This window comes from Mytilus edulis, chromosome 1 (assembly GCF_963676685.1).
Source record: "Mytilus edulis chromosome 1, xbMytEdul2.2, whole genome shotgun sequence".
NCBI lineage: Eukaryota > Metazoa > Mollusca > Bivalvia > Mytilida > Mytilidae > Mytilus > Mytilus edulis.
Window position 1 is genome coordinate 22,272,914 of NC_092344.1, and position 25,472 is coordinate 22,298,385.

The window sequence follows — 25,472 nt, forward strand, 5'->3', positions numbered from 1 at the left end:
ATTGTAGGTCTGCTGTGGTCTTTGATCTTTTGTTCTATTTTTTCTCTTTATATCTTATTGAAACTGTGTTGTTTATACGGAGTTTCTTTCTCAGTAGACCTTATGGATACAAAAATACCACTATCATTCAGCAATTGTCTATCACAGATCATGACTTTTCATTTGGTTTTTAGCAAGAGTATCACTAGTGGAGCAGGATTTGGTTAAAGTTTTAAATATACGTATTAGTATCACTGACAATGTCAAAACTTATATTGCATGGTTGGACGACTTGTTTAGTAACAAAATACTCCAAAACAGAATTGAAAGTTTTATTGAAAAAAATACATTTGTATTTAAAGATAATTACTAACAGTTTATAAAATCATGGTTAATAAAAGAAAATAAAAATATCAATACTATCACAGAATTAAAGTGATTGTTGAACATGTAATACTGGAACTCTTCACAATAAATCTACATACATTCATTTTTTCATATAGACATCATTGCGGTTTTGAAAAATTATAAATTTGAGTTAATGCTAATGTTCTTTTGATAACACTATCATGCTTTGTAATTTGCAATTCTAATAAATTTCCTCCAACTGTAAAAAAATATATATTGAATATAATGTGTATTACATATTGCACACAGAGTAATCTCTATTTGTAGATTGCAAAACGTCATCTAAACTTTTCTACAGCTACTAAAAGAATATGTATAAGACATTAAATACAAGACCATATCAATAATGAATATATTACAGACTTGATAGACTTAGAATAATCATTTTTCAAATAATTCGGTAAATTTCAGAGCTGTATACTTATGAACCAGAAGTTAATAAGAAAATCAACATATTACAGAATGTTAGTAAAAAAAGGTAAGAATAAAGATAAATGCATTCTCTATGAAAATATGTTAATAGATCTGAAAAGAAGATAATGCCGCTTTATTATTTTTGTAAACATATTTTGGCAGCATATTATCATGCAGCTTATATGAATAGTTTTATAATATATAAGATACATCCTAAATATATCAGGTAAAATAAAATACTTCTTGAGATTTTCATTAGTCTCGTTTTGATAAAAACAACACATAACAATAAAATAAACAAAATCAATCAATAAAAGTGATTAAGGCATTTAAAATCGATAACACCTTTTTTGTATATGATTATTTAAAAACAATAGCTCTTCAATACATAATAATATTTCGTTTTTACCCAATAGCATAATCACAATACAAATACAGACAGACATAATAATAATTCTTCAGACTGTAATTATATATATTCTTGGTTTGATACGTGATTGAATACTAAATGAAAAAATTGGTTTTGACAGATCCAAGCAGGCAATAAAATTTTACTCAAAAAACCCAGGTAAAGAGAAAGAACGTCAGGAATCCTTTTAATATCTGAAAATTTACAATATAGAACATCCCCAACAGCATTGTTGAGGGTAGTCGGGTGCATGGACTTTTCTTTCTAGTCCATAGACCCAGAATCTTGAACTAAAGTCTTCCCAGGTGTAGTTAGCTTCAGTTACTGGCACAGCACGCAATCTTTGTCTCTGAAAATAAAATTTATTTTGAAATGAAAATCAATGAATCATTTCGTAAATGTGTCAAGTTATAAACATGTTATTCCCCTTTGTCAGCTACACGTCTTGAAGAAAAAACAATGATTAGATATTCGTACACATACAGGACTTGTGTGTTACTCGCTGACAAGGAGCACTGTAATTGTGATTAGATATTCGTACAAATACAGGACTTGTGTGTTACTCGCTGACAAGGAGCACTGTAATTGTGATTAGATATTCGTACAAATACAGGACTTGTGTGTTACTCGCTGACAAGGAGCACTGTAATTGTGATTAGATATTCGTACAAATACAGGACTTGTGTGTTACTCGCTGACAAGGAGCACTGTAATTGTGATTAGATATTCGTACAAATACAGGACTTGTGTGTTACTCGCTGACAAGGAGCACTGTAATTGTGATTAGATATTTGTACAAATACAGGACTTGTGTGTTACTCGCTGACAAGGAGCACTGTAATTGTGATTAGATATTTGTACAAATACAGGACTTGTGTGTTACTCGCTGACAAGGAGCACTGTAATTGTGATTAGATATTTGTACAAATACAGGACTTGTGTGTTACTCGCTGACAAGGAGTACTGTAATTGTGATTAGATATTTGTACAAATACAGGACTTGTGTGTTACTCGCTGACAAGGAGTACTGTAATTGTGATTAGATATTTGTACAAATACAGGACTTGTGTGTTACTCGCTGACAAGGAGCACTGTAATTGTGATTAGATATTTGTACAAATACAGGACTTGTGTGTTACTCGCTGACAAGGAGCACTGTAATTGTGATTAGATATTTGTACAAATACAGGACTTGTGTGTTACTCGCTGACAAGGAGCACTGTAATTGTGATTAGATATTTGTACAAATACAGGACTTGTGTGTTACTCGCTGACAAGGAGCACTGTAATTGTGATTAGATATTTGTACAAATACAGGACTTGTGTGTTACTCGCTGACAAGGAGTACTGTAATTGTGATTAGATATTTGTACAAATACAGGACTTGTGTGTTACTCGCTGACAAGGAGTACTGTAATTGTGATTAGATATTTGTACAAATACAGGACTTGTGTGTTACTCGCTGACAAGGAGCACTGTAATTGTGATTAGATATTTGTACAAATACAGGACTTGTGTGTTACTCGCTGACAAGGAGCACTGTAATTGTGATTAGATATTTGTACAAATACAGGACTTGTGTGTTACTCGCTGACAAGGAGCACTGTAATTGTTATCATATAAATATGTGATCATGTTGATTTAAATGAATCCATGCACTCCAGAAATATAAATTTACCATGACATTGTCAGTTTCTCTTAAACATATGAGTATTACATGTCCCTTTGGTTTGTTCATCCTCCTTTTCCATGTCAGTGGTTCTGTTGTTTTTCTCTTACAGTTGATGTGTGTCCCTCGGGTTTAGTTTGTAACCAGGATTTGTTTTCTCTGAATCGATTTGTGACTTTTGAACAGCAGCATGCTACTGTTGCCTTTTTTTATATACATCTAGAGCTGATGACATATCTAAGTATCACCTTGTAAAATCACTATAGACGGACTTGGCTCAAATATCAACATTTAATGTGTCCTTCCATCTGAGCTGATTTAGATCAACACACAAAAGAATCAATCATGGAGGAAATTCTAAATCGTTTAGTAATAACTTTTGATTTTTCTAATCTGTTGAACAATATTCCATGATGAGGGGGAGGACAGGGGGTACACTTCTCCCTTCTCCCACACCTCTTCTCCTTTCTCCTACCCCCGTTCTCCTTTCTCCCATTAGAATAAAACATCTCCTTTTGAGATATTTTTTCTTGAAATATTAGAAAAAAATTTAAAAGGAGAGATATTTTATTTTTTCTCCTTTCTCCAACTTTTTCTCCATTCTCCCAGCCTTCCTCTCCTTTCTCCTACCCCCTTTCTCCTTTCTCCCACCCCTTTCTCCTTTCTCCTACCCTCTTTCTCCCTGTCTCCCTTACCCCTGTCCTCCCCCTCCATGATTGTTCATGCGTATAAGAGAATGCTTATGTCTGGGAAAACTTTGAAAAAGTTGAATCTGCATCAAGGGCTACATGCCATTTTTAGATAATACTAGTGGCATATTTCAATATAACACCCAAAAGATTTTTTCTAACCTTCTAGAGATTTTTCAAGTATAAGGTAAAATTGAAAATAATAAACTAACCTGCTGAAGCTGTCTTTCATTTGGAAATGCACTTCTATGAGAATTGACCAATCGAACAGAATTATCATTAATCTCCCTCACAGGGTATGACGTAATTGGGAAAACCTAAAAAGGAACAACGTTATGATTAACAAACTATCAGTTAGTAAGCGTTAATTTACAATTTACTTTTCGTATGCTACAACAATTTAACTTTAGTGTTAATCAATGTTATTTTTTTTTGGGGGAACAGTCTTATACATGAGACTGGACTGTTGATGTATTATTGATGTGCTCAGTCCTCACGATAATATAATAAGACAAAGGGTAATTATAAAGTTTATTCTTTTTTAAGCACATCAAATACTTCAATTGTAAGTACAATGGTATATTTCCAATGCCAATATGTACAGGTGTGTCACCAGGTTTCAACTATCGCCTTATTTAGCAAAAATGATGACAAGTATTATAATGTAATTCGTTAGATTCCTATTTGATAATTTTCGTTGGAAAACTTTTAACGCCTAGTTGATTGAGTGGTCTAGGGTGTTTGTCACAGTACATGTGGTATTGCCACGATGTAACAGAAGCATGGGTCCGAATGTCACGAAGGAAAGAACTAACGCAAATTTGCTGATCTGACATTGTTGGGCTACGTTCGAGACCAAATATAAAACCTTGTATTGGCAATAACAATATAAACAAAGATGAAAACGGTAAATGGTTTACATATTTAAAACATTTTTTAAAACATTTTGATGCCATCATCACATCAACTATTTTTTTTTCCTGTCAATGTTAATAACAAACCTACCTGAGTCATCACTTGTTCAAAAATGGTTTCACCTTTAGCGTGTCTAACCAGTTCATCAGGCATGTCAGTTCGCTCTATAATGTGGTCTTCGTTGTGATTGGTACTGAAAAATACATAATACCCAATTTAAGATTACACTCCTTTATTAAAATGTCTGAAACTATGATGAAGGAAGAAGGTAGATTAATAAAATCAGGGGAAAGTTCAGAAACTGTAAATCTGACGTTAAATGGAGAAAGATTATTAAGTAAATGAAGAATGTGTCTGAATACACAAATACTCCCGCTCAATCTTTGCAATTTTCAGAGTTTATAAAGGGGAATAACTATAGAGCGGTAATTAAGTGACTCACTGCTAAAATTTGAACTTTGTCTATTAGCTTTGGTTCGTTTCATTGTGTATGAATTTCATGAAACTTGGATGAGGAAAACTGTAGTTATAGTGCCGAAACGAGAATGGGACGGGCGGACTAAAGTAAGGATGGACCAAAGTACCTTAATTGCCTATGACAGGGGCATAAAAAACTGCAAGGGCAAAATATCAGATATTTTAAATCTAAGAGAACAATATAACATTCACGACATGTAGATGAAAAAAACATGAACAATCATTGACACCTAACCAGAACGTGTTCATATCTTGTTAACAATTCGTCACAATACCACTACATTTGGTATCTCATCAACGCTACCCTAGCAATGATATCGTTTACTATTCACTTACTATGTAACTGTTAACTTAATGTAGCATTTCATTTGTCTGTATCCATCACAAGTATCACATGTTATACGTCCATCTCCACCACATGTATGACAGCTGAAATATAAACACATGGTTTACATACAAAATAAATAAAAGTATATTTGATTAAGTATTCAAGCAAAAGTTCCTACAGCTTTATGAATACGTCTTAACATATCTTTTCTGATATTTTTCTTTTATTTGACACTGATATAATTATATGTTTCAAGTAAGAAACAATATGTAGACTTTCTAAGACCTAAATGTGAATACTATGAAAACAGATAGATCTAGGAACTAGGTTTCTTATGATGTTTTGCATTTCTTTACAACAACAATAACAACCGTAATAAACTGGGGTTTTGATGGGATATAAAGATTAAAAAATCCGAATTTGCATTTAACCAGGTCACCAATTTACAGTTACAACTTACCTACAACGGCCATCTCCTCCACATCTGTGACACCCTTCCATACGCTGGTTACCCTCGTGGTCAGTTCGCATCACTCGTCCATCTCCTCCACAACTGTCACAATGAGTCTGACCCCATCCACCACACCTCCAACATCGGTGGTATCCCCGGGCATCACAGTCATGACAAGGCTAAAATTATTGTTAACATTGTAAATTAACATTGTGATTATTAAAAGTTACTGTATGATAAATATAACTTCAAAACGGATTTTTGTAAAAAAAGAAAACCAGAGAAAAAGAGAATAATTTTCTTGTATAATATGTTATGAATAATATATTTTAAGGAAAAACACACTGGCAGTTATAGTTGGTAGATATAACAGGAAATTATATAAATAATAAAGGACATTTACCCTGACTGTAGCTGTATGTGGAACTTCCATTTCCTTTGTGTGGGTTTCAAACATTCCGTTTGGTTGGCATGGAATTGCCCATGGTGGCGGTGGTGGACCATTCTGGGGTCCATCCACAGGTCCACCTCTATATGGTTCATTGACATACCCCGTGTCCCTTCCTTCACAGAAGGTCTCAAGTGTATACTGAAACGAAATTGACACATCATCGTTTATTAGAAGTCTTCGTTTTAATCATCAAATTATATAATAAAAAATCGCATTCCTGTTACATTTTAATTCGTGCCTAAAATTGAACTTGGCTTACATAATACAAGTTTGAAAAATATAAAATGTATATTGTATTTGTATTGTAACTGAACTGGTGACAAAACAAACCATCATGATCTTAATATAGAATTTATAGCATGGCCGCTTTTAGTCTGAGTAAGCTTTGCATTTTCTCTCCAAAAACTGTAAATCTTGACATTTCATGTCATAATGATGACAAATAATCCCGTTATTCTCTAACATTACTATAATTTTCACTGACAGGGACACATTACATCAATAATTTGCAATAATGTATGCTATATATAGACATCTTCGTTATAAATTCCAAAGAAACCAGTAAAAGCTACCCACGACAAAGCGTTAAATATGATAAGATAACACACTTTTATTCTAATTAAAGAGCCCATTGAGAGCAAAGTAATCTATTACCGTGAATGATTTAGATAGTTGACCCTCAGAATTGACCCAATATGTGATTGTAAAGCAGCACAATGTACTCACATGTAAAGCCGTTAATCCTATGGCTTTAGAAAGATTCATTTCATTGGCTGGTTTCTTGCCATAGCAACAGTTTTGGTTGACATGTTCAATCATAGCTGATTTACATGCTGCTTCATCCAAGTTGGCTAAACTAAAATCATGGTTAAATTGTATAATATAGTATATGTTTACTTAGTATATAATACCTACAGTTTTGGGAAGTATAGTGTTATTTTTTAAGTGTGAAATTATTGAAATTCTTTTTATCGTTATGTTTTGATGTACAATATCAGCTTTGATCTTGATAAGCCATGTCAATTAATACGTCCCATATAAAAAAAATCTTCTTTCAAAATGCTATACTTTTATTTCCTCTTATGAAAATGTTCTACAATATAATATGTTCGTATACTCTGCTGAGCTTCACTGAACAAGCTATGGATATGACCTATCTAAGCTCTTTTTAATTGATCCCGTACCCTATAAGGGTGAATGGGAAATACAGATAAGGTCACTTTGGTCTTCTTCCTACCAGCTGTAAAACCCTCGCAAAAGTGGGGCGTCCGTTTGGTTGTACAGGATATATCAAGCGCGCAGCCACGTCCGGTCAGAATAGGGACGTTAAATCCGATGTCTAGTGTAAAGAGAGTGCAACACTCTCTGCACATTAAAAACCCTTGCAACAACTTGATGAGGGGTTCGTAGGTGACCTGTTGCAAGGCTAAATTTCTGTCCCTATCATGCAATATACCATCATTTTCAAATGACAGTCAAAATTTCCACAAACTTCATCCCGGACGGCCTTTTGCATTTGGTGTTAATTTGTTCTCGTCCTGAACATGAAATATTTGCCACTGGACGTTAAGCAACCAACAATCAATAATTCGATTCAATTAATTCGATAACACTTTAGCGTAGGAACCTTAGATGCAGTAACCTTAAATAGTATGAAAATACAGTTACATATTAAATAAACTTTAAAATTTGTTCGGAAAAAAGTAATTCAACAGTTCTTAGTGAGAGCTGGATTAGAGATTATCGTACAAATATGTTCTACCTAACGTTTTCGATAGTGATTAATAAATAAAGGCAAATAAGACTGATGTCTGTATATAAAGTAGTTAGCGCTCGGCCATTTACGAAGAAATGACACTGAAACATCGTTTAACTTTTAGACTTACTCTGTAAATTCCATTGGAGGTGGTTTTCCTTGTGGGGGTGGAGGTGGCGGCGGTGGAGGCATCGGTGCCACTGAAATAAATGTAATCAGTTATACACTTGAATAAAACAGATCATTTGACTCATTAACGAATGTAGAATATGATAGAAAAAAATGTCTTACTTCATTTAGAAAATATACCGAATGGCGTAGTTGTAATTGTTTTTATTCGAAAAAATAATTAAAAGAAATTATCATGAAATTTCATAAATTCACAAGTGAACAAAATCAACAATATTGGATTGATATATAGTGCATGGTTCGTGTTTCTCAGTATTTGATTTCTATGTTTTGTTTTGAATACTGTTGTTTGTCTTCTGGTCTTTTGGGTTTTTTGCCATGGCGTTGTCAGTTTATTTTCAACTGAGTTTGAATGTTCATTTGGTATCTTTCGCCTCTCGTCTAAAAATCATACTAGCAAAACCCGCTTTAGTCAAATACTTTACACCGGCATAAAAGCGTTGCAAAATAGATAATTACACAATTAACAATGCCTATGTTCTATTTCATACTTACTCTGTCCGAAACCACCGACTTGACCATATCCTTGAAACTGTGGCATCCCTTGCATTGGTGGAGGCCCTCTCTGAGGTGGGCCTTGGGCCAGTGGTTGCCTTGGTGGTCCTTGACCTTGTCGAAAATCGGACGGCGGCGGTCCCATGCCGGCATTCCATTCTAAAAAAAAAAGTACAGAAAAATGTTAATATTTATTTGTTTCAGCATACAGCGATGAATATTTTATTGAATGGTTGGTTGAAAAAAAATCAAATCAGCGTGATAATATGCTATATTGCAACGAATATGTAACTGAATATATTGATTAATTAAAAAAATAATATTAAAGTTAATAAGTTCATCGCTACATGTTCAATTTTTTCGATCGAAATGTTCACTTTGTCAATGATAATAGAAATAAAAAAATATAAAACAAAAAAAAAACGTTCTATAACGAACGACTGAAAAGTTTGAATGTCTTGTATTTCATTAAATGGGTATTTTAATCATAACTGGTGAAATATTGGAGCTGCCATTTCAGACTTTAAAACATGAAATAATAGAAAATACTTACGCTGAGGTGGAGGTCCTCCATAACCACCTACAAAATAAAATACAGTAATCAATTCATTGGACACACATATCTTTGATAAACAGAGATTTCAATGCCAACAAATCGGAAGAAATAAAAGAAACGTGACACATATAAACACTTTCAGTACCATTGAGAATGAAAGGAAACAAAAAAACATACAGTTATTACATGTACAACTTGTGAAAGATGGCAAAAACCCTAAATTCCAAGTATGCAAATAGTTGTACTGCTCAAATTACACTTTGAAAAGCGAAATACTTTATTCTATGCCATCACAACACTGTGTGGTATCTGGTTTTAGTAAGCAATTATTCTTGGAAAGAATTGGGATTGGAGAAGTGACGTTTAGCACTAAACAGCCAGTTATTCATTGTTATATGTTAATCTGTTTGAATTTGTGGATGGCCTCACATTTGGAATCAAGGATTGTTGAAAGTTCACTTGTTTAAAATGCCAAGTTTGGTGTCTATAAATCGCATTACTAAAGGGATCCTACCTTTATTCATCGATATTCAATGTAAATGTTTTATTTCTATATAGGCTTGAAATATATAATATAATATAAGAAAACTTGACTCGAAAACTTGATACTTTCATCAAATTAGTATTATATATGTTGGCGGTTTTTAGTTAATTGGTCTCATTGTCCATCATCGAAAATTGGCAATATTCACAGCACAATTTTCATCAAAGTTATTGATTTTTGCTATATTCTTTTGTTTTTGTAATGCAAAGATTAGATCGCATGATTTGCATGTGAGTTACGTAGACAGACCGGCAGACATCGAAGGATAGTATGCGTTAAAAAAAAGAATACGTTACTATATTGTTCACAAATATTCAACAAAGACATACAGTAATCAATATTGATTTTTCACTTGCCGATATGGCCAGTTTTGTTTGCTTTTATTTTTATCACTCAATGCTAATAAACAAATGATATAACTGTTTATCCCTACTGCATACAAAAACAAATATTCAATTTTGCATTGCACAGTTCACACAATCGACCAATGGTCAATGAATGATAATTTACGTTTATATTTTAATTCAACACACTGAAATGTCAGAAATAAAGACAAACAGATTGATAGAGACTACATGGTGAATGTTGACATTTTTTTGTTAAATAGCAGTATTTTGGGTCTGAAATTTTGTTATAATAATATAAAAATGTGTGACTTTATATTTAAAAAAACAAACATGTAAAAACATAGTCAAGTTTCAGGTTCCTTTGTCGGCAACACCTTTAAAATTATCATTATTTAAAATGACCTGAGTAATGAACTAGGTAGATTATCTATTTAATATAGAATCTGACACAGTTTGTTTGAAATATGAACTGGTATTTAATTTTAATTGATCTTATTTTGGGACAGCACTGTCTAGGAACAATATAAATATTAGACCAAATCGTACATACTTCTTTAACCTTTTAAATCAATTAGTTCATTTACACTAACTTAGATTTCAGTGGAATATTACTGTTGAAATGGCATTTACATAATTATGATATAAAATCGAGCATGCAATACAAAAAGATAATAAAACTGTTGGAATTATGCTCCATCTGTCAAATACTTAAATGTATGTGAACAATATATAATATAAGTCCCGGTAGAAAATTGACCGTTTGAGGTCGCTTTAAGTCGTACTACTCTCCACGGGTACAGGTACTTATTCAACATTGGCTTTCAATTTTTTGGGGTTTTCTGGTCGATGAAAGTGAACTTAAAGTCCACGAAAGTGTTTCGGACGCACACAATGTATACATTTCATTTCCATTCACTGTTACTATTGCATTATTTGGTTCGTTAGACAAACGTCTCGTCTAAAAAAAACATGCAGTATTCAAGGCCATCTAATAAATTACAAATAATAAAAAGCAACAAACAAAGCTGTAATGGATGAAGTTGTGTTTTTGGCGACTTTTATTGAAAAAATATAGCACTCAATCTGGCAGTATAGAAATACGTATTTTGATCAAGATTTATAGAGTAGTGCAGCGAGTTGGTGCAAACATGAAACTTTATTCTGTACATGATATGTGCATTTATGTTTATCATATGGTTTTTGATGAAGCAAACTGGATTACAAAAATCATTCAAATCAATTCAAACCCTCATTCAATGTATTACATATATAAAGAATAGATATACATGTATTTATTAATATACAAATTAAATTTAATAGAACACACAAGTAGCAAACACTCACGGTTATGTACTAAATAATGGCATAATTTAATGCATGACTAATTAAGGGTAAAAAAAATGCGTAGCCTTCCTTTACAGTCTTTTTACAAAATGCCAGTTAATTATGGCCAAACCGGTCAATAAGATTATATTAAAATCTGAAAAATGATATAATAAATCGATTTCCAACCTCTTGATAGATAATTGATTTATTTACAGTTTTTGGTATAATTTCTTGTCATTTATGATACAAATTTAAATGAAGAAAATATCTTACCGGGTGCTGCCATATTTGCAGGGTCAATTCTTTACAAACACGTGTCCATGACAGTACGCAAACAAACGGGTGGTTGTATATGAAAACAAACGTGCCGTGTGCAATTAACCAGGTATGCTATAAAAGAAAAACTATTTATAGTACATTGTATATTGATTTATAGAAATACGATATGATTGAAAATATTCCATTCTATTTAGATACGTCATGAAATCTAGATGACGAAGTTTAAAGAGTCGGTGTATTACATTTTTGGTGACTTAACAATGTATTTTAAAGCTACAAAATCTCAAAATAGAGTCAGAGCGACAAAGCACACGAGACAATCGAGAAATAACTGATATCGCAAAGCAGTAATAATTTTTTTAGGAAGAAATTACTCAATACCACTAAATAAATAAGAATGAGATTGTTTGCAAAGTAATATAGGAATACGTAAACGCTTTAAAACGTCGAATAAATTAGCTATAAAAAGTCAACAATTTTGTTGACTTTTCGAAAATCCGAACTTTCTATAGCATTTTAAAAAGAGAAAAGGGAAAACTATGCCGATACAGAAATATAGGTTATTGTAAAACTGTCATATTCTCCCTATGTAACTAAAAGTTGCTCCAACTTTTTAACTCTTAACGCAAGAGATAAACTGATATGGCTTATGAACACAGAAGATAAGTCTATTCTCACTGCTGCATGTTGTACTATTACACCACTGTCCTATGTTAGGGAGGGTTGGGATCTCGCTAACATGTTTAACCCTGTCACATCATGTATGTATGTGTCTGTCCCAAGTCGGGAGCCTGCAATTCAGTGGTTCTTGTTTGTTGCTGTGTTACATATTTGTTTTTCGTTCATTTACTTGTAAATTAATAAGGCCGTTAGTTTTCTCGTTTGAATTGTTTTACATTTGACATTTCTGGGCCTCTTAAAGCTGACTATGCAGTATGTGGTTTTCTCATTGTTGAAGGCTTTATGGTGACCTATAGTTGTTTATTTCTGTGTCATTTGATCTTTTGTGAAGAGTTGTCACATTGGAAATTACACCACATCTTTAATTTTATATGATGAACAAATTGTGCAAAATTGTCTTTAAAGGGCAATAACTCAGAATTCTTTAACTCCTCACGTGGTCAATTGACAATTTTGGTCTTTTAACTTTGCTAAACATTTTTGCTGTTTACAGTCTTTATCTATAATAATATTCAAGAAAATAACCAAAAACAGCAATTTTTCCAAAATTTACTATATACATGTAGTGGCAGCAACACAACAATTGGTTGTTCCATTCATCTGCAAATTTCAGGGTTGATAAATCTTGACCTAATGAACAATTAAATTTTGATAACATATTTGCTCTAAACGCTTTAGTTTTTGAAACATACATGTAAGACAAAAACTACATTTTTACCTATGTTCTACAGTGGTGGATCCAGCCATTTTAAAAGGATGGGGTGGTTCCAAACCCAGGATAAAAGGGGGGTTCCAGCTATATGTCCCCATTCAAATGCATTGATCCAACCCCCGGAACCCCCCCCCCCCCCCCCCTTGGATCCGCCAATGTTCTATTTTATTTTTAGCCATGGTGGCCATGTTTTTTTTTACAAAACACAAAATTAAACACTTAGGATCATTTAGAATAAGTTTGCCTGCAACTTGTTCAGTAGTTTCAGAGAAGAAGATTTTTGAAAGCTAACAAACATAATGAACAAACTGTGTAAAATGGCTTTTAGTTTTCTCGTTACCTAATTTATTCAGTCTAATTCATTATATTAATACATAGATGGTAGTTTAAATTGAAACTTTCGCAATTCGATTGGATGAAGCTGTTATTGCATATAGTTGTCGCAGTGAAAAAAAATAGTTTTAGGCTTTTTTGACATTTTATATCTTAAGAATTTTGTAAAATCATTTTTTTTTCTTGTATTTGCAATATTTCATCTAGGGATTTTGTTAATTTTTCTCGTGAAAGGATATTATATCTATGTTTGGTTGGACATGCTATATTATTTTGGACATAGGACTTCGTCCTGGGTAAATATAATCTAAACAGGACCATATATTACGTGTTAACCTCGTCAAAAGTCCGTAATTGATAAGTGTCTTTGTATGTTAAATGTATAAATTTACAATGCGATAAAAAAATAATAAGCGCAATATTTTGCTAGATAAACTATTTCGTTTATTTTTTGTATCGCAGTTTAACTTTTTTTTTTATACTTACATACTGAAAAGTGAGTTCAAATTACTTTGTGATTGTTAGGCAATTCATAAGTGTCAGTAAGTGTATGGAAAGGTATATACTATGAAATTTAGAGCGAGGGGCTTGTTAGTATGTGCTAATTTCATTTGTGTAATTGTATTAATCTTTGTACGGATTGACAATATGAATCTTTATTGCATTAGCAACAACATTGCTGCGTTTAACATAAAACAAGGTATATACATATATGACAAATATGACAAAATACAGAGAACAATTAAATAAATTTAATAATGCAGAGATAAATTATAATAATATGAATAATATATTAATTGATAATTTGAAATCTTAGTTTAGTTTAAACATATTTTATTTGCTGAATTAAAGCAAAATGGATTAGACACAAGTAAATCATACTTATGAAGTCTTCTCCATAATACAATATAAAGTTACAATAATAGTATAATATAATGGACATGCATATAAAACAAACAGTTTATACAATATAATACTAGCTTTCATAGGTGAACAAAGAGGAGACAAAGTAAATCAAAGTACTGAAGTACTGAACATCAGAGGACCTCAAGTTGTGTTGAATTATTGATAAATGACAGGTGTTTATATTATACTTGCCGGACAGATATGTTCACCTTACAATAAAGTACAAATAATATAATTTGCTATGCTATATATATATATATATATATTTGTATATTATATCTGATATACTGACTTGAACTAGGATACTTAACTTTGTGAATTATCAATGATTATGTGGTCAAATGAGAACTGTTAGATTGGCATTATAACCATATAGTTGCACACATACAACATGTACAAAAATAGTTAGCATATAACTTATAATAGAGAATCAACATAGCAAACAATTCTTGGAGTAGCTACATGTATATAGTCACTCACCAATGCTCACTGAACTATGATCATGTGATAAAGAGGTTTAAGACAATCATTATATTAAAACAGACAAATTGTAATATTGGAGCTAAATTAAAGATACCAGATGAACAGCAAACTTATAAACCAAAACTTACAATTCCATGACTAAAACTAAAAAAGATATGCAGACAAATAAAAGTACACTAAAAACAACATAGAAAACTAAAGACTGAGCAACATGAACCTCACAAAAACTTGGGGGTGATATCAGGTGCTTTGGATGGGTAAGCAGATCCTGCTCTACAAATGACATTTATTAACAATGTTTGTTCATGTAGTATCCATGGCCAGGTCTTCTACTTTCTGGAACATTTAGCTTTTGGATCAATCACTAATGGAGTGGATGTTAACACAGCAATATTACTATCCCTTATTCTAGATTTTTGTTGCAGTCAACAAAAACTTTTTTAATGTTCAGAAATAGCTTCACTGAGTTATCTTGGTTTTATTGCAACACAGTCAATTATTTATCCATTATATTTAAAAGAATAAAATAAGAATCTGCAGCTATACATGTACATTGTACGCCCCCCTCTGAATCCGCCACTGACAGTATAATATACATGTTACTGTGTATAATCTCATTCCATCATTAATATTGGTCATTGTTGGTATACATTTATCTTTAAGTTTAACAATGTACTGTGAAAGAGCTATCTTCTAACAGATATCATACTTAGTATTATCTATATATAGTATGGTTATTAGTGTGAAACCACTGATTCAAAGGACAAGTTTCACTTCTTGTCCAAAATGGCCTAAAATATAAACTTTAACATAAAGCTCCAAAAAGTTCACAATTTGGTTTCTCAAATGGGTATATTTCTAAAGTCTTAACGCTCAATAAATCAGTTCTTTTCATAAGAGTACATTTTATGTTCCAAATTTTGTCAAAACATGATGATTTTGGGCAATTTTCAGACCCGAAAGCTTTAAGCCTATAAGAATAAAAATTTGGCCACCACCTACAGTGTACCATCCAAAATGTTTTGTGACCAAAAGAATCAAAATCTGATATATTATTCATCAATATAAAAACTTTTTGGATCTTGGATGGCAGCCATTGCTGCCAAGTTTAATTATGCCAACAACAATTCAAGTTTTACCATAGTTATGTGTGGTATAATTTTCACAATTATTCAATAGTTTTGTTGTGTATGATTTACAAAAAGAAAAATAGAGATGGCAAGACCCGAACAAGGCCGCCTGATTTTTTTAAGTGACATATGAACAACAGAGTCAGTGTGGGGCCACTAAGCTAAACTGCCCGCTTTGCACCAGCCAATATAAATGAATGCCTAGGGTGGGAATCGAACCCACATACACCAACTCTGTTGTCCCTATTTTTTTAAATGAACAAAAAATTGTCAAAAACAAATTTAAAAAAATGTATAAATTGGTTAAAATAATTATCAATTTATACATGAAAATATCTATAGATAGCACAAAGGTGTCAGTATTCACCTCAGAAACTAACAAAACCTTTGAATAGTAACGATACTGTTATCAGGTCATTAAAGATTGCATATTTTGGCGTTCATATTGATTCACTTATAGGGTCTTTGCATTGGAACTAAACACATTTATTCAAAAAACAGTTGTTGGCATGACACTGGTTATGTTCTTCTCATATATGTTATGATAGTATCATTGGTATGATACTAAACCCCTAACAGGAAGGATTGTGCTTGATATTCATACGATGAAATCATAATCTTTCAGTCAGTTTTATTGAAGTCTGGAGCTGGCATGTCAGTTAACTGCTATAAAGATTTGCTAAGTTTACTCATGCAGAATCCCAATATCGCTCTCATTAGTGTAAATAGCCACATGTGTGCTCAAATAACCATTTCGATTAGTCTCAAAATTGATATATCTAACTCAATTGAGTAGATATATCAATTCTATAATTCAAATACCTAAAATTTTACATTCATTGATATGGTTACACAACTTAATAATTTTGGCAATACATGTACATGTGACATGTATTTTATGGTCCAAAATTATACAATACTACAAGGAAGACTTAAAAAACATGACAGTTAATCTACATTTATACCTCTAAAACTGTAAGGATTCTCTAAATATATCTAGAGGCTAGTAAATGGTACGGACAACGCCATTAATTGTAATTCAGTAAATGTGATTTACCCAAATTCTGAGACTAAAATAAGACTTTTGCTTTTACGAGAGAGCAAGAGTCATAATTCACACTCAAAAATAATCCATCTCTTTCATTCTTTTGGAAGAATAAGAAGTCGAAGAATCTCTGATTATTACATAAAATACAATTATTTCAACCAATAATTATATATAAGAATTACTTACAAATTCATTCACAAAATCCGCTTTTTTTTCTAGTCAAGGGACATAATTATTCAAATATACAAATGCAAGTAACCAAGTCGGAAAAGGAGCGAAAATCCGAAACAGTACCTTAAAAAACAGAAAATAGTTCCACGTGTGTGTCCAAGTGATCAATCTACTTGTTATTTACGAAGAAAAGAAATTTAACTTAAAAAAATGTTGAGATCTTTTAAAAAAAACAAATAGTTGCATTAAAGAATATGAAGAAAGGAACTTATCTTTAAGGGCCTTGTAGGTATTTTCAACCAACACTCATCTCACGAGGCGTACGTAGTATGTCTTGTTAGATATTTATATAAACATTATTCGTCATTGTGCGAAGTGCTCCTTTGAAGGAGGGATTTTCTCAAACAGAACAGAATGGCTGCTGGGGACGCGGCCTGAAAAATATTTTAATATTGTGTCAGATTAAATATTCCTGATTTTGCTACGTTAATATTATAGACAATTATGCTACAACCGGTTTAAAGATGTTACTCTAAATCAAATAATTGAAATATGATTACCTTTCTGTGTGTAATTGCGTGAATTGATTTTCTCTCTCTCGCTCTTGCTCACTTGATGAATATGCATTCGTGATATTCATCCGCAACAACAATTTTTCGGTATATCATTGATATTGAAGATCGTTTGATTAATATACGAATATTTCTAACGACAAAACATTTTCATATAATAATTTGCATTTAAAAAAATCAAAAAAATCTTAGTATCCATTGAAAACATGAACTTAAAAGAAGCGACAAGGAATTTTATTCTGCACTTTAATGTCCGCGGGTTCATAATGTCGGTTATTTTCCCAACACTAATTATGATCAATTATATATGCATTTCTTTGATCTTTGAAGATCTTTGAAAAGTAGGCGATGGCAATACACCCGAGGCCCCTCAGGGGCCTCTGATGTAAAAAGGAAAAAGAAAGTTTGAAAAATCGTATACTTCTGTGACGATGACTTGTGGATTGATGGCAACGATGACGTCCTGTGTCAGCAATAATAACGCTCTATCAAGGCATAAGAAATCTGTTTGACCTTTTAATGTAATTCTGAACATGTTTGAAAATTTGAATATTTTGTTCGTTCGAAAGTTCCAAGTGTCCGCAAATTAATAGTTTTGTATCTAAAACAAAGTTTTCAGATAGCCAGTTAAGGTTATCGAATAAGTTTTTCCTACATAATGTGTATTTTGGGCAAACGAAAAAGTAATGGTAGACATCCTCAATATCGGACCCACAATGACAAGAGGGATCATTTATAATGTTAGCTCTAAATAGGTCATTGTTTAAGGATGAAGCGGAACATCGCAATTGCGTTAAGATAATATTTAATTTCCTTGGGCCGTACAAATAAAACGTTTCAATTTTACATACTAGACTATCGTTTTTTAATTCTTTCTTAAATTTAGAAATAGAGTCGACACTGCGAATTTTTGGATCAAGTACCTACAAAAACGATTGTCTCTAGGAATATTGTCATAGCGACCTGTTTCTAAATATAATTTCAAGCTTCCACTACGTAGTTTTGTAAGTATATTAGTATTAAAATCATATTGTAAATAATTCTCCAAACAAAAATCTAGTTTGAAACATTTATAGATAGACAGTTGTTCACAAGCATTAATATTAGCATACCAGCTTTGATAATATTGATCGTTGATACGTGATTTAATAAGGTCAAATGATACATTTATGTGATCCTGGTTAATCTATATATAATTCAAACCTAAACTAAACAAAAGGTCTCTTACATTGGATGCCCAATTTGTTTTGCCATTATTAGCATCAATACATAAAACGTTATATACACCATACACAATATTTGGTTGGTCCTTAATTAAATGCAACCACTATTTAACAGTTCTATATTTTAATCGACACTCACTGTTTATAGGCAATTATAGATCTTATAAATAGTATATACGTTTGGAGGATTAGGCTTATATAATTTCATGTCTTAATTTGATTTCCAACTAGAGATATTTACTTCAATCCTGTTTATAGTATAGTATTCTTGTACTTTTTCTTTACTTGATTTTATGATTACAAACAAAATAACTAAAAAAATATGTTCATATGAATACAAGTGTGGACACAGATGAGTGTGGATAGTATCTTTGGATGTTTGACAATGTTTTATGATAAATGTAGTTCTATGATTTTCCTATATGTTTTATTAACTGTGTTGCACGATGACAACCAACCTGAGCATTATGAGTGTTGTTTATTTTATATTTAGTTTAGTTTTTATGTTCAAGACGGGCATGGAAGAGACACTAATTGCATTAGTTATATATATAATTACCAAATGATTATGATAGAATATGTTCCACATCTTTGATATTATGAATATAAAACCAGAGGAAGAACATATTGTATTGCCAATTATTTAAGAGCCAACAAAGGGGATAAAGGTCATATACATGCATAAGGAAAAAATAGCGATTAGCCTAGATACTACTTTAAGAATTTAAATACACAGTCACAATACAATTATACATAGAACCCTTGTTCTATGATATAATATATAGAGAAACGAAAAATAAATCGATCTTATACTCATATTGACTTTAATAATTTGTCCAACAGCATTAAGGACCTGATTGTCCTGACAGCTTAAAAAATAAACCTACTTTTGCTGATAATATAAATTGGAAGATGTGCCAAAGAGACAAAAACGTTAGCCAGAAAACAAATGTTTTTATGAAAGATGCACTAGTGGTTTCAAGCAAAAAGACTTTTGGTAACCACTTAGCTTTTTTTTTAAAAAGACTTGAAATTCACGCATACACAAGAATTGCGGACAGCTCAGCTGGATGGCCTTATCAACTATCCCACAGAGAGCAGTTATCATTGAATTTTTTTTAACGTTATTGTCTACGGGGAATTATGACCACTAGTTAAATAAACGAATACTATGCCTATACTATAGATATCATATAAAATTAACAAATTATAAAGATTGCACCATTTTTCTAGCTTTAAAATGGTGTAATAAAATTCACTTTATCTTGAAATTTACTGGTGTCCTCATCGTGTTGAACGTTGGGTCATCTTCTGGTTGAATATATAGCAAATACGAGGTATACATGTCTACTAAAAAAATCATATTTAATTCATGTTTTATTGTAAATTAAATTAATACGTTATACAATATTGGCAAAACGTTTTCCTATCAAATGGTATAAAAAATATCATTTTAAAATAATGTTTACTTGTGTCCGTATGCTTTTAAAAGTGGAACTTCATATTTTTTTGTTATACAACGTATATTCAGACAACTAGGATTGACCGTATTCAAAGACGAATTGTGGTTGGTGTTATAAGTTGAATTCTCCATTTTATGATGTGAATTTCCTTTTTTTGACATCCATTATTTGAAATATCTAGTTAGGTTTTAAGCAATACATTAATTTCTGTTATACCAAAGATGTCTTTAAAGTAACATCAAAGTTAAGTAGTGTGGTTCTGTCGACATCTTTGAGAAAAGTACAGAAAAAGGATTTTTTTTCTAAAAAAGGCTTTGTCTTAATAAACTTATTTAGTTTCAAGTAACAATAGCATTAATTTGTTATCAATTAATTGAATACACAATGATTGTATTGATGAAATTTTTTTTTACATAATCTGAAAAATTAAATTCAAATAGAATATAGATGCCAACGTGAAATTTTAATGTTATTCAAAACATAAACAATGAATGAAAATGACAAAATACATCGAAAATCGTTTTTAAGAAAAACTCCATAATAATCGATCTAAATATGGAAGTATTATATAATACATTTTGTACTTCCATGATCTTAACTGCCATATAAACACAAATGTGTCAATATTTACATAGTATATAAGCGTCCCATGGGGCCACGACAAATCCTTTCCAGTGCTGTGTCCCAAATTAATACCATATGTTGCTATTTTATCTTATCATGGAAGTATTATATTGAAAATAAAGTATTTCACACACAGGCTCTTATTGAGTGCCCCCCTTTTTTTCATTTTATTTTGGTTAAGTTTTATTTGAAAATATTCTTTTCATATTTCATTTTTTTTCTTTCTTGTATAACTCTTATTCTGGCGATATAACCATACTTATTTATATTTGTTGTTTTCTATTCTTTTGTATAAGGGCATTCTTATTTCTACACATAAGAATTATCAATATACAGAGGGTTATACATAAAAAAAAACGTATTTTATTAAGTGAAAATAAATTTAGAAACGTTGAAATATGAACGAATATTTTCAAAAATTGATTAAACAAACAATAAAAAAGGAGTGAACTAAACGAGCACCTGACTTTCGGATGTCATGACATTCCTTATTGACAAATGTTTTGCGCTATTAGATATTTTGTTTCTGTTTTGAATTATTTCCGTGTATTTGCTTACTGACAGCGGTTGTTGGAAATACTTGACCAATAAACCCACAGGAGGGTTACAATCTTTCCTAAATCACAACAATTTTGTGTCAGGATTTCTGTTTATTTGCGTTCATTACTGGTTCTCCGTTCATAAAATGTATTAAATTTCTGTTCCGTGTATATTTGGTATAATATGCCTATGGATTCAGAGGCGGATTTATAGCCCCCCCCCCCCCCCCCCCATTTTGGGAAAAAAATTGGTTGCTTATATAGGGAATCACTGAAGCGTGACTGGAGCGGGACCCCTCTAAGGTCAGTCAGTGGGCCCCCACTTATGAAAATTCCTGGATCCGCCACTGGGATTCTCTCTATTAAACTTGCGAAATAAGAAAAATTCCTACTCTGTGTTTATCACTGTTGAATTAGGCCGTGTTCACATTGACCCAAACTCTGTGTTGTGTTAGTGTAACTCACACATAAACTAAACATAATTACGTTCCCATTGATAAAATTCAATGTTTACGTTACATGTAGTTTAAATCATTAATAGTTATCCCATAAGGACGCGGTGTGTCAGTGTAAGATCATCCCGAAGGCCGGAGGCCAGAGGGTGATCTTTCACTGACACACCAAGTCCGAATGGGATAACTATTTTACATCCGAGCTGTTTTAGATTAGACCGAAAACCATTTACAATTCATAAAATCTAGTTTAGAACGCCACACAACCATTATAATATACTTTATATATTACTATATGATGTATACCCTTTATGAACCCCTAACACGATGAGTAGATATCAAACAATGTCAACTCGCCCCACTGGCCAATCGGCCCTCACTATATCGCCACTTAATGAAAAAAATCGCCCCACTCTTGTAACCGACTCGCCCAACTTTAAAAAAGTGTAAAATCAAATTGAACAATCAGTCTGACAACTCATTTATTTAACGAAAAGGGTTTAAACCCCACTGAGTAAAGGTCTGCCAACTCGCCCAAGTTATAAAAATATCTTGCTTCCTTTAAGTATGTTAAATTTCTGATTGTTCGTATCCAGTCGTCCTGGTGAAGTGGTATGTGCCGTGGCTTGATATGCTAAAGGTCTTGAGTTCGAATCTCAGCATATACACTGGATTTTTTCTACGTGAATTTTGATAGATAGTCTTCCCCGTATAATTAATTATAAGTTTTATACTGGATTTGACATTCCCGCCAAAATGTTACAGAACAAAGGAAAGCATGCTTAACAAAGAAACTTAAACTGGGGTGATCTGGTTGGGGTGATCCGGCTCAGATCACCCCTGTTAGAACAAAGGAGCTGGGATGTAATGTTTTGTCTACATGCAGTCGATAGTCAATGTAGGCCTTGTGTAGGTTCAGTGTACACAAAACTAGACATTCCGAACTGTAATTTTTCCATTTATATGTAAAAAAGAAACGATTTTTATATAAAATTGATACTTATAACACTTATTAATAAAGTTCTTTACAGAAATATTTGTCTAAACTTGATATATTTATTTGTTATAAAACACTTTACATAGCCTTATTAACCCATTATCAAGACTCATCCATCATCATTGCCGAACACATAATTCATTAGAAAAGGTCTTCCCGAATCGACTGGACGTACGCACTGACAGAAATATTTGCCACTGGTCTTTACTCAAACAACGATTCACTCATAAATGCATTACTGAAAAAGGGTGGGGTTAATTGTTTGTTTGTGTAGAATCTCAGATCCGTTAAAATACAATTTTAGATAAAAAAAAAATATATCACCCTCTCCTTTTGCCAAAAAAAACAAAACTTGTAGAAGCAATACTATTTGAAACAAACAGAAAAGATAGAAATGTAATAATCCAGAATGACTTTCTTAAAGGAGCAACCACTTTACTTTAAAAAAAAAAAAAGGGGGGGGGGACTCGGAGTCCGATTTTTTTCTCGCGCGAAAGTTAATATTCAATTTTTTTCGATGGTACCAATTCAAATATTTAACACTATAATGTATGGGGAAACTTTGGATTCAGACTAATCATCTGTATGACCCGATTTGTTTTAATCAAATTGTGGGAAAATCCATTCCCCCTTTTTTTTTAAAGTCAAATGGTCGTTCCCTTACTGCTAGAAAAGTTGTTCGGAAATTTGAGTTCGGTTCTACGTAATGAACATTGAAATGACATTTAGTTTACAAGTGTGAACAAATCTTATGTACAGGTAACTAAACAAGGTGTATAGATGTGGACAAATCTTATGTGAAACTAGTGTAGATTACATTAAACCAAATGTAAACATGTTTACTGTACAAGGCATTTGGTGTGAACACGGCCTTAGTTAGGTCTAGTTTAACCCGAATAATTCAGTCGTTATATTACGATCACTTCGATCACACCCTCGAGAAAAGTAGTAGATAGAGGGCACTGAATAATTCGAGTTGGGTCTAGTTGAGTTTCGAATGTTTGTGAATGAACTAATGAAAATCGACGTCATACTAAACTCCAAAAATTAAACACATAAATGAACTATACAATTCCTTGAATTAACTAAAATTAAAAACAACCCACAAGAATAAAAAAGACAGACAAGGTGCTCCCGACTTGGGACAGGCGTAAAAATGCGGCAGGGTGAAACATGTTTTGTGAGCCGTGAATTCAACCCTCTCGCTATACATAATTGTACCTCTGGCAAATGTAGAATAAACGAATCAAAACTTGTTGATACATTTGTCTTAAATAAAGTATATATATATATATATATAGAATTAACAATAAACAATAAATACATAGTTAAGCAAATAATTTTTTTAATTTCAATGACAAAATCAGACTTTACAGCTTCAAGTTCTCTATTCCACAACTTTGTTTTACACCGTTACTTTTCAAATACAATTTAATAGAATGGTCTGTATCATATAACCTCCTTGTTTATATTTACAAAATCAACAGATAATTTATAATGGATATCTGCTTCGGATATTTCTTCTTAAATCAAGGATCATTAACCTTTATTTGGCTGACCTAGAGTTTTTAAAGTCATAGTGGGGATCCCTTCTAAAATCTATTGCTTCTGGAATTATCGTGTAATTGCTAATAACATTAATTACGCAATATGCCTAACGGCAAATCGACATCTATTGGTGGGGTGTTTGTTTAGGGGAGTTATCTTTTCTTATCTACTGGTCATCAGACGATCAGAACAAATTGGGAACCAGAATAGAAAATTAACACGAGTTATCTCGCCTTGAAATGTCCATAATTCTTGTACATGGTCATTAATTTTAATTTTAAGGGACCCAGGGAAGGTCAACTTTATTGTTGCTTACGGCATTATTAATATTTATTTCTTTAATGTTTCTTACTGTCCAATTACTGTTTATGTATGTACATAACGTTTTACCTAACTGTTTAATACATAATGCAAAAAGAGCCAATAGTACCTTATTTATAAATCTGTATATTTCTCCTGAAATGAATAGCCTGTAACCTCTATTTCTCCAATGAATGTCACTACGTTGCCAGCGGTGTATTATGACGTCAACCTCGCCCGTTCCATAAATAGTTATCAAAGGTACCAGGATTATAATTTAGTACGCGCGTTTCGTCTACATAAGACTCATAAGTGACGCTCATATCAAAATAGTTATAAAGCCAAACAAGTACAAAGTTGAAGAGCATTGAGGATCCAAAATTCAAAAAAGTTGTGCCAAATACGGCTAAGGTAATCTATTCATGGGATAAGAAAATCCTTAGTTTTCGAAAAATTCTAAGTTTTGTAAAAAAGAAATTTATAAAAATGACCACATAATTGATATTCATGTCAACACCGAAGTGCTGACTACTGGGATGGTGATACCATCGGGGACGAAACGTCCACCAGCATTATTCTTATTCTTCCTGTTGGTCGCAAGTGTTTCC

General features: G+C 32.2%; 1 protein-coding gene across 1 annotated transcript; it reads right to left on the bottom strand.

Annotated features, from left to right (window-relative positions):
• Positions 1 to 297: 297 nt before the first annotated feature.
• Positions 298 to 25,101, bottom strand: LOC139527603 (protein SSUH2 homolog). Its single transcript, XM_071323137.1, has 12 exons — positions 24,995 to 25,101; positions 11,677 to 11,793; positions 9,184 to 9,210; positions 8,631 to 8,789; positions 8,077 to 8,146; positions 6,917 to 7,046; positions 6,143 to 6,328; positions 5,749 to 5,918; positions 5,297 to 5,389; positions 4,574 to 4,676; positions 3,781 to 3,885; positions 298 to 1,559 (listed from the first exon to the last, which is right to left on the bottom strand). The coding sequence occupies exons 2-12, from the start codon at positions 11,687 to 11,689 to the stop codon at positions 1,413 to 1,415; spliced, it is 1,203 nt and encodes a 400-aa protein (XP_071179238.1). The 5' UTR covers positions 11,690 to 11,793; positions 24,995 to 25,101; the 3' UTR covers positions 298 to 1,412.
• Positions 25,102 to 25,472: the final 371 nt, after the last annotated feature.

Coding starts and splice junctions, on each gene's coding strand:
- LOC139527603 (XM_071323137.1), bottom strand. Junction 8,790..9,183: donor TGGAGGACCTCCACCTCAGC/GTAAGTATTTTC, acceptor TTTTTTTTTTAG/AATGGAATGCCGGCATGGGA. Junction 1,560..3,780: donor ATGAAAGACAGCTTCAGCAG/GTTAGTTTATTA, acceptor TTTTATTTTCAG/AGACAAAGATTGCGTGCTGT.